Source organism: Phaethon aethereus, assembly GCF_964289735.1.
Source record: "Phaethon aethereus genome assembly, chromosome: 2".
NCBI lineage: Eukaryota > Metazoa > Chordata > Aves > Phaethontiformes > Phaethontidae > Phaethon > Phaethon aethereus.
Genome location: NC_138582.1, coordinates 32,797,196 through 32,808,363, shown reverse-complemented (window position 1 = coordinate 32,808,363; position 11,168 = coordinate 32,797,196). Strand labels below are relative to the sequence as shown.

Here is an 11,168-nt window from a genome sequence, read left to right as displayed (position 1 = left end):
GAATACTGTCTCACCACTAGATGGAAATAGTGGATTTTACATCTTCTGCTGCATTATCAGGACTTATACCTGAATACTATTTGCATATTGTAACCCATCTGCAGGCAGCACTGCAGAAATGTAGATCCGAAATTATTTGCTGGCATACATGGAGTAAAGTCAAGATTTCTATTTCTAGAAATTGTCCCCATTTTACAAGACTGAAGACTTCCTGATTCCTGAAGGATGATTCTGTTTGATCCCTAATCTAATAGTTTTTCATTTACCCTTTCTGTAAGCAACCAGAAAAGAATTGCAGGGTGGATGGCATTTTGATTCTGCTACCATGAGTTAGGTAGTAAACATCAACCTAATTTAAAATTTAGTCCGAAGTCTCTTGCGCAAGAAAAAAAAAAAAAAAAAAAGACAAAGATAAAAGTGGAAGGAAGTTGAAAGTCTGGTGTTTCAATGTACCTACTTAATGACCAAAAAAAGCAATGTGGCTTGCTGCCTTATGAGCAGACGCTGTAGTGTTGTTTGCATATTAAAAGCAAGCATGTAGTCAGAGAAGTGGAAGGTAATTAAAGACAGTAGGGAAGGATAAACAGAAGGATTTTTTTTAAAATCGCAGTTGAAAAATGAGCTGATTACTTAGTGTATGACAGATCTGACCTTTTCTAGCAAGTACTGAACCTTCAAACTGATTCAGTTTAGCTCTACTAAGTTGCATCACTGCAAAACGTAAAGGGAAGCATCCTCCTTGCACCAAAACATTTGGGTTCTTGGCACCTTCTCATGTTGTAAAATGCCAGAACCCGCACAGAGACCTTGCTGTCTTCTCTGGTTTTGACACCTCAATCTCAAACTCCTCCACAAAAGTACTAGCAGAGAAACAGCCACGGCTACTCCATCAAAAGACTCCAGGCACTAGGCGTTATCTTCTGATTTGTATTTTTCTGGTCAGGAGAAAGTAGCTATGGGTTTCATCCAGCCTGACACAAGGCCAAGAGAGGCAGATTTGGCATAACCCTGATGTTGGAAACAAATCTTGAGGATACATTGCAATCAGGATTTCTGTTGTGACCTAGAAATATCAGCTTTTTCACAGAATACCACAGTAAACCTCTCGGCTCACCTGACAGAATTTGACAAGAGATTGGCCCGAACCTCACGGAGCCTGGTAACAGCGTATATTTTATGATGGTATTTCCCTCCCAGTGTACAATAGTGGCAGCTGCTGTGTTTTCCTTAAAGAAATAGGAATTAGGGTATCACAGTTCCATATGGGCTAAAACCATGGTACCAAATCTGCATTTTTCCAGGGCTAAAGCATGAGATTGCATTCAGGCTTTGGGTTTTCCTGTGTACTGCAAGTACCTGCGTCAGTTCTGTATTTTGATTGATCTTGTTTGCCACCCCATCGCTGTCTGTGTGTGACAGGCCTGCTCCCAGGCCGCAGCAAGCTTGCTGTAGGTCAGTAGTACGTGATCCACCGGCGGGGCGTGGGGGGACGCTGGGAAGGCCTGCGATCAAACCCAGTGACCTGCTTCGGGGTGCTGCCTCCTTATTGCTCCGTCTCTGTGCCCTACGCTTGTTTGTTCCCGAGTTATCCATCAAAAGCGTGATGTGTAATAAATGGCGTAATTTAGGGATTCAGTGCCCCAGACTTAAAGAAACTTCCCGAGAGCCAAAACCCTGGAGAGGGGGTTTGGACCTCACGGCTGCCAGAGCCCGGCGCACGGGACTCCTGCGCCGCGGTAGGTGTCTGTGTCCGGAAGGCCGCGACATCCCTTGGCTCGGGATGGCTCCGGCAGCCTCCCGCTGTTCCGGGGGGGCAGCGTGCCGTCCCGAGGGGCTGCTGCAGGCCCGGGGTGCGTGTGTGTGCGTGCGTGCGTGTGTGTGCACGCGCGTGTGTGCGCGTGCCTCTGCGTGTGTGTGTCTGCGTGTGTGTGTGTGCCTGTGTGTGTGTGAGTGTGCCTGCGCGTGTGCGTGTGTGCGTGCGGGAGGCGGGCGGGCAGCGGCGCGGCGTGCCCGCTCTTGCCGCCGCCGCGGGCGGGACTCGCCGGGCGGGGGCTCGGCGGGGAAGGGGCCGGGGCGCGGCGGGCGCCCCATTGGCTCTCCCCGGCGGCACATGTCGCCGGCCCCGCTATAAAGGCGGCCGCGGCCCCGCTGCAGCCCGTCCTCCTGCCTCCGCGCTTCCCCAGGGACACCGCCAGCCCCAACGCCGCCGCCACCGCCATGGCCATCGATGCGTTTTTAGGCAAATGGTGCCTCGTCTCCAGCGAGGGCTTCGAGGAGTATATGAAGGAGCTGGGTAAGGAGCCGGCGGCCCTCCGTCTCCGGGAGGGAGGGAGGATGCCGGCCCCGGCCGCCCCGGGGACGTGCCGCCGCCGCCGGCCGGCGAGGCTCTGTCCAAGGTCCGCGGCGGGCGCGGCCGCGGGGCCGTGGCGCGGCCCCAGAGCTGGGCCCGAGGGCGGGGGCCGCCCGGCCGTGAGCGGCGGGGGGCCGGCGGCTGGTGGGGTGGTGCTGGGATGCTCCGGGATGCGGCATCGGGGGCTCCGCGCCCTCCCGGAGCCGGGAAGGGAGCGCCGGCCGGGAGCAGACCCTTCCTCCCGGGGTAGCTGCCATGTCCTACAGATGTCGGCAACGCTTTTTGCACCGTGACTGCACCGGGGGAGCCAGGTGCCGGTGCCAGCAGGCTCGTTCCCGCCGCCCCTGCTGCCCAGCTTCCCCCTCCCGCCAGCACTCCGGATTACCAGCCGGTGCCAGCGGCCCGGCCGCGATTAGGCCAGTCTGCGCCTCCCTCCGGGTAATGCCCGGGGCGGTGGGACCGGCGCGGGGAGCGGGCGCACCGGCGCGGGGAGCGGGCGCAGCGCTGCCCTGGCCGGGGCGGGGGTGGAGGGCCGCAGGGCAGCGCTGCTACCGGGGCCGGGCCGGGCTCGCACCGCTCGGGGTGACCACACACAGACCTGCTGAGGCCGGGCTGCGTTCCTGTGAAGTCACCTTGGGTGTCTCCTCACGAGAAAGCCAAACTGGATCAGCCGCCTGCGGGTGACTGACAGCTGAGCGCACTGACGGGGGCTGTTGGTATTCTCCTGTGGGCAGCACCCTTATCTCCTGGGTCCTGGCTTGTTATCCCCGCTTACAGGTTGCCCTACATTTTGCAAGACAAAATTACTGAGTCAGGAGCAGACCTAGCACCAGGAACCTCCTCTGCAAGTTCAGCTTCACCACTTCCCCATGAGCATCCTCCCAACAGGTGACAGACACCTTGCAGTGTCGGTGTAGCCCAGGAGCTATGATTTTCTGCAATTCATTCACTGCTGAAAGCTAGGATACCTTCGCAAGAGGCGGAAGATGCGGCCTTGAATGTCTTTGGAGGGAGGAGAGGAAGGAATTTAGGTCTTGCGTTCTTTGTGTAAAATGCAAAAGGCATCACTGCATTTCCACTCGGCAGACAGTGGTGGCTGTAATTGCATTTTGTGAGAGGCCTGGCAATATGTGATAGCTATGATGTGAGAAAGCCTTCTGGACTGAGCCCTTTGGGAGACTTTGGAGGAAATTCAAGAATTTTAAGCTCAGCTCAATTCAGCCATGGATTAGGATGCCACAGTGCTCACGTCTGACAGCCAGGGCTAGGCATGTGCCCAATTGCAACTTCAAAGTAGAAATTAAGTGCTGCAACTGCAGAGCACCTCCCATGTGTAGGCAGCAACTGAGTGTTGTTTGTTTGTTTGTTTTTAGATAGCAATCTTAAACCAGTCACTTTTCCTTTTTACAATTACAATTTAGGCAATTAAATTTACTCCAAGTCACACTTTAGGAGCCAGTCCTTTATTGGATCTCACCCTCGCTGACTGCTTAGGAAACTCTGCCTTTGATCCTATTGATGCACCATAAATGACATTCTGCAGATTCTGCTTAGTCTGTATTAAAAGAACATTAGAGGATAAAGAAGTTTTAATATCACTCCTTGCCATATGGAAAACATATGCAGCTCATCTCTGTTTAATTGGATCCCAGGGCGTAGCTAGCTGATCAGTAACTCACTGGTTACTCTGGACTGGACACTGAAAGGGTGGGTGGGGGGTCACTGTGCCAATAATTTCCAATTCTGGTCAGAAGAGCTGGATTGAGGAGGACTGGTTTTTGCTCTGCAGTCTCAAGCTTAAGGCTCAGTCCTGGAATCTCAGTTGAGCCTGGAGAAGCAGTGGCTGGGAAGTACTTTGCTACTTCCACTTCCCAAGGAAACTGTAATCTTTGCTTTGTGGATTCAGCCCTCAACCAAGGATCCTGTGCACTCCAGGTGGGTGCTGTGCTCTTATGCAACAACATTTTCTAACTACACCAGCTGCAGAGCCCAGACATTCACTGACTTGGTGGCACTTTCTGCTCCATTTGGTTGCTTATCAATTCTTCGTTCAGATCTGCACTTTCCAGTTTGATGGATTCACGTTTGTTGCCTGACTACTCTCTTATTCATATCTTCATCCTTCAGATCAACAAGACTCAAGCAAACCACTCAAACAGTGTGTGCAGGGGTTGAGGCAGGGTGAATCTTTTTTGATGAAGAGTTTTGAGGGCTGCTGTCTCCAGATGACGAATTTTCAGTCATTTGCAAAGCTTACTTCTTTCACGGTCCTTTTTGTTTTTTCTGTGTGTGTGTCAGTTGTCTGTGGGCACTATTTTGCAAGACAGTGGTTTTCTATTCACAAGTTCATACTTTGGATACAGGATGGAGAAGATGAACTTATATTAAAAATTGCATGTTTGGAGTTGTGTAGAGAGTAATGGAAGCGTGTTTTTTGAGTAAGTTGAAATAAATATGCAGGTGGATTAATCTGTCAATTAAAAATAATCTGTAGAATTTTTAAAGTGTTCAGAACTTGATGGGAATGCGACATTACATTAGTTTAAGCTTTTGTGTTTGTTTTCCTGTTTATTGTTTGTTTCTGTTTGTAAAAAATCAATGCTGAGTTTTGGGACATCTGCGAGTCTTCTAGAGGGCAAAATAGATTTAACTTTAGCTCCCTGAGGAAGGTAAAGAATAACCAAGAATAACCAAGAATAACCCTGCAAGTAAGCTTTTTTGCCTTCCTCAGCAGTGGATAATTTAAAACATCCTCTTTCTTTGTGGCTCTTGAGTTTTGATTCTCAAGTGTAGTTAAGTGCCTAATTAAATGGGAATTAGGTATTTGAATTCTTGTGTGGCCCTAAGCCTCAGGGTTTAACTGACTTTGTGACACTCTGTGCCTCTCGCCTTGCAGGTGTGGGTATGGCCATGAGAAAAATGGGAAGCATGGCCAAACCAGATGTTTACATTATTAAGGATGGGGACACAATCACCGTAAAAACAGAAAGCACCTTCAAAACCTCACAGTTCAGCTTCAAGCTTGGTGAGAAATTTGAGGAAAACACATTAGATGGCAGGAAAACTCAGGTCAGTATACCAGACGTTCTACTGAAAAAACACAGTTCTTTGGGTGTTTTACAGATGGAGACGCTATTCAAAAATCAGTTTTGACATCCATACTAACAATGCTTTATTTGACGAACAGCTGTCTCTGTAAATCTCATTGAAAGAAGGTGTTGGTTTTTTTTTTTCCCCTGGATTAAGCAACTTCCATGGAGGGAAAATGCTGAAATCAATAATGTCTTGTGTATTTTGTTGTTTTCAATTTGTTTTCAATTTGTAGCAGAAGCATTGTGTTAGTAAAACTAACAGACCTCTAAATCCATGTTAAAGCCAAATGCCACTTCATTTGAAGCCTGTAGAAAAAATACCATTGATGTTTAATCAGAGGCAATTCAGCCCTAGGGTTAACCTTTCTGCTCAGTCTCGTATTTGCATAACAAGAGAGCCTGGTTCAGTGTGCAGTGGGGTAACAGAGACACAAGGCATACATGTGAATCACAGTCCCTAATCTCCAGTTTTAGAAGGCAAAGAGCTTCTTCCTGTGCCAAGTAATGGGAATATTCATCCAAAAGGAGGTTAAACAGAAAGAAGCCTTCAAATATGTCTCTCTCATTTCCTTGTGGGAGTGCTCTCTGTGTACCATCACCCCCCACAGCCACACACTGGCAATTCATCTGTTATTGCAAGATCAGATAAACGTTACACAAAAGCTCAAAGCCCATGTACAAAGAGATGAACAGAGAACATCGTCTGCTCTTGTTAACTGAAATTGTGCATGCTGTCAAAGGTCTGCCTGCTGCAGGAATGTGTCGGAGCAGCGAGTGAACAAGCAGTGAGCTACTGTAAGTGGCTACTGTTGGGTTGGTGGTTGGGCTTCATGACCTTAAAGGTCTTTTCCAGCCTTAGTGATTCTGTGAATTCTGTAAAAGAAGAGGATCAATAAAACATTTAAGGTAATATCCTGGCTTTGTAGATGTCAATGGCAAAATTACTATTGAGTGAGCTGGGGTGGGAATTTTTCCTTTGGAATAAGGTCTTGTAAAGCCTGAATCTTCATCAAAGGTCATAGATAAAATATTGATATTTGGGTTCTTCTTTCAGACCCTTGTCAGCTTAAAAGATGATGGGTCATTGATTCAGGAGCAGGAATGGGATGGCAAGAAGACCATAATAACACGGAAACTAGTGGATGGACAGTTGGTGGTGGTGAGTTCAGTCCCACTTTCTGATCCCCAACTGCTGCTGGTAGCCTGAAAAGTAATTCTAAAAGATCTTTTTCCTTATAGTCTGTACTGAAGTAAATTAATAAAGCCATCTCTTTATCTTCTAGGAATGTGACATGAATGGTGTCAAGTGTATTAGGGTCTACCAGAAAGCATGAGGACATCTTCATGTTCAGTAGGAACTTGCTGCAAACAACTCAGTTCAGTGGACAGAGCTCCTTTACACTCCGTATTTTCCTTTTCCCTGTTTTCTAGTATTTCAATGGACTGAGTAGCTGAGTGCAATCCTTTTTAAAAGCCGTGATGTAACTATTATGTAACTATTCTGAATTTATGAGGCTATTAAATAAAATTGTCAAATATATGAAGTGGTATATTGTTATTATAGTGGAATTTTAAAGTGAGGTTTTATAAAAACTACGTTTGGTTTTAGGCTCTACTGCAAACTGCCTTCAGTTCAAGATAATGCAATGTATGGCAACAAACAGTTAATAGAAAGTTGAATTTTGGCCAGCATCCTTAATTGCTAAGGTAGTAAAATCTGAAAGAGAGAAAACATTCAGAGTTTAGGCTCTAGAGTTGTTTCTAGCTTGCAAAGTAAATAGAATTGAGTGGGTATAAATAAGAGAAAAACTTTGTTGGTGTCGAAGTAGAGGAATGGGGGTTAGTTTGTTATCTCTTGTTTCAAAACCACAAATTTCTTATCTGAAAAAATATATGCTGGTGAGCTAATGAACATGATAAACTTAAGCAAACACATACATGCTTTACTGAAGGGAAGCCTTATTTTGAGAAACCTCTTCATTGTCCTAGCAAAATTCTTATTTCCTGTCTAGTAACATTCTAAAAATTCTTAACCAATATCTACTGAAATACTGCCTAAGACTTAAAGCCTCATTTTTTTTTTTTTTAACTGGCTTGAAACACCTAGCAATGGAGTTTATATGCTTTAAAGTGCCATAATAAATAATTGGAAATATCAGTGTCTTGAGTATTACTTTTACACTGGTTGGGAAATAAAGCCTACGATGCTACTATTCTTCCAAAGAGATGTCAGATCAGACAAAATTAAAAATATTTAGGTGAATTTCTGTCACACCAGACAAACATGTCCTAAAAGTGAAACTGTTTGGTGACAGGTGATGGAGACATTGTCAGCTTCAGAAGCCTGAGGGATCATGCAATCGCACACTTCCAGTTTGCAGCATCAGTCATTTCAGAATCCATTGCTACTTCAACCTTACTGATATTTCAGCTGCTCAGTGCATGTATCGTATTACTGAGCTTACCCTACTAGCAGAAAAGTCTGTTCTTTTATGTTCATCCTACGAACCATGGAAAATTACTTTTCCCATAATTTTGGACTATTTATCCTTTTCACAATTTCCTGACTTTTTATAAATCATCCCCTTTACCTATGTCACCTGAAAGAATTTATAGCTGGAGCATATTTCTTGCATTTTTTTTTTCATGATTTGTAGTAAGTATTTTTCCTGGTCCCCTAATATCTCCTTCTTGAGTTGGCCAATCTACATATCACCTTCATATAGTATTTTTCCTAATTTTGATGTGAACCCTGAAGATCTATGCCGTATTCTTATAAGGGACATGAGAAACAGGGCAGGGGGGTTTATTATTAGGGAAAGGAATCTCCCCATAGAAACAACAGAAGCAAAACCCAAACTGATCTGATGAGGAACCTGGTAAGTTTATGATCAGAAATACACTAAATAGTAGCAGGAGAATGGGTGCAGGGATCCATGGTATGATATGAAAACCCTGCCTCTCTTCCAAAAGAAACAACATGACTGCTTTAGGTGGGACATTATGCTTTCTTTGGGGTCACTGGTCTATCACTTACCGCTGCTTGTTTACTCTTCTGATACTGAGTAGTGTTAATTGTTTATCTTTCATTTGAATGGAAAAAGCTTCCAATGTCTTTCATAGGACATCTGTTTTGATTACAATGAGATCACTTCTTGTAAAACAAAAGGCAGAAGAGTATCTTTTTAGAGCAATTTCCTTTGGAAACAGGGCTTACAAAGCCTGTGGTTGTGTGTGTGCTCTCTGATTTCAGCCACATGTGAAGTAGAGGCTAGAGGTCCCAAAGATAATTATTCTTCCACAAATGTCAGGAAAATAGGTGGCCTGATGAAGGAGATAGATACAGACCATTAAAGTGCCTTGATGATGGAAAGACTGCACATGGCAGTCTTTGTTTGACATTAAATGGAAGAAAAACATTATAAGCCCTTTTGGCACACATAAGAAGTTACCTTAAACACAAAGGTTGACCAACGGTAAGATGCAGATCAACAGGAAATTGGAATTCTTTAGAGTTAATTCTCCAGAACTACGTAGGCTCACATATTTGTTTGCTTTATTTTGATGTTAGCTTCAGCCTATGTTGCTTCAATGTAAGTGTACTGTGATCCAGAACTACCGCATATACAACCCGTTTGTGTTAGGTTAGACCATATACTTAAAACAACAATTGTTTTATAGTACTGCAAGCCAAGATTTATAGTGCTCAAGACTTGAAAACATAATTAATTTCCAAATGCCTTCTATTCATTATTATATATGCCAAAAATTTTGCTCTTCATGAAGTATGTATACACAATGTTCTCATCAGTGTAAAATAACCAATTGTCCTGAGATTTTAATAACTCTTTGTAGTTCACTGTATCACATAAGATGGTGGAAAACAAGACTTCCGAGAACTGAAAAAGAAGAAATTATGCATTATCCAGCCAGGACTGCTTTATACTGCTACAGAGTTATGAAATAAGGAGACAAGTTTTGTTGTGACATTTTAGTGCATGTTTTTGAAAATATTTTTGAGGGATAAAAAGCAAACTGAAGCTGCAAGTAAAACTTGCTCAAAGTGAAGCAGTTTCCACATCCACGCCAAGACATGTTCATTAAAGTCATGAGCAGTGTCCAATTTATATCTTTATATCTCCCTGCCTTCTCAGATTAAAGTAGTTCTGCTGTTCCCATCGAAGGAGTTTTTTGAGTTTGTGTTTGGTTAGTTTTTGGGTAGTGGGGTTTTTTTTTTGGAAAGTAGGGTTTTTTTATGGTGAACTGGGGTAAAGGAGTAGAAAATGAAGTTGTTTAGCAGTTTAGATCTGATATTCTATCACATTAGGGAAATCTCTTGTCTGAGCTTTCCAGGAACACTAATGAAATGTCACCGTGCTTTGGGGAGAGCGTACTGGCTCTATACGATGGTCAGACTATCAAAGATTTTCCTGTTATGGTTTGGTTATATGATTTATTTCAAAATTGTTATCTTGCTCTGCCTGAATCTCTGCAATTAATACTGGCCTTTCCTCTTCCTCTCCCCTCCCTACCTTTCAGATCAAAGTTTTTTAAAAAACAAAGTCAATGATGGGAAGTGTCTCAGTTATGGTCCCACTGTTAGCCGTCAGCTGTCCTAAAAAAAGGCAGTGATTATTTCTTCAAGTGTGGAGGTCAAGTGTAGGAAGATAGTTTTGCTCTGCCAATAGCTACTTAGGCAATATTAACTGTGAGACTCAAACAACCAAAAAGAAAATGAATCATTGAACAGGTACTCTATTTTTGTTTTCAGGTTAGAACCAAAAAATCTAGTATTGTTGATTCCGGTGAGTATAAACAGTAAACAATCTTATCCACTTCTATATAATATCATATCAAATATATTCTGTTGTTCATAAAGCAGTCCATTCAAAGTAACTCTTATTAAAGTCAGGTGCTGAAAATAAGTGCCCCGTAAGTATTTTTCAGGGCCCCAAGGGGCCTTGACCACGGAGCCTCCCCTGAACCCTGCCCATGAGCCCAGGAGTCCCATTTCAGCTCAGCCTGGGGTGTCTGTGCCTGAGCTAGTTGTCAGAGGGGCAGTCTCCAGCTCAGATGATACCTGCAGATTTGACACAAAAATTAATACATTAAACTTATTGTTATGAAGGGAATACCTTATAAAAGGCTTGTATTCTACTTAAAATTGTTTTTGAACAGGTCCAATCAAACATTGTTTCTGACTATTTCCCTACCTGAGTATGTGCTAACACAATGAATGGATTAGAAACCCTTTGCCCTATGTTGATTATTTGTGCTTGTAGGGGAAAAAAGTCCCACGCAGTGTGATAGTGGGTGGGAGCAAGTTAACCTATATTAATTATTCTTTGATGCCTCATTTCAGTCCCATTGTTCAGCCCTGGGAGGATTTAGCACTATTTTCATAGGTTTTGGAGACGATCCAGCATCTGTGTAAACACATTTTTGTCCCATGGTTCTCCTTCTAGCTCTGGCTTTTCAGCCCTTGCACATCAAATTAAGATTTTGTTGACACTTCCCAGAATGGTTTTACTTCATACTGTTATTTCAGAGGAAAAGGAAGCACTGTTAGAGACCCCACTCCCAGGAGTGAATTTGGTTTCCTTTCCAGCAAAAATGTTTCCAAAATCAATTCCCTCTACCAGATGATCTTAATTACATTCTGCAGATATTTACAGGTGAAGCCCATTATAGTTTCAGAAGAAATGTAAATTTTCATCAGTAAGTGC

At 44.1% G+C, this 11,168-nt stretch overlaps 1 protein-coding gene across 1 annotated transcript; it reads left to right on the top strand.

Moving 5' to 3' along the window:
• Positions 1 to 2,217: 2,217 nt before the first annotated feature.
• On the top strand, positions 2,218 to 6,776 carry LOC309417855 (fatty acid-binding protein 5; the record flags this gene model as incomplete). The annotated part of the gene is made up of 4 exons (XM_082015427.1): positions 2,218 to 2,293; positions 5,247 to 5,419; positions 6,497 to 6,601; positions 6,726 to 6,776. 4 exons carry the CDS (start codon positions 2,218 to 2,220, stop codon positions 6,774 to 6,776), a joined length of 405 nt encoding a protein of 134 aa, XP_081871553.1.
• Positions 6,777 to 11,168: the final 4,392 nt, after the last annotated feature.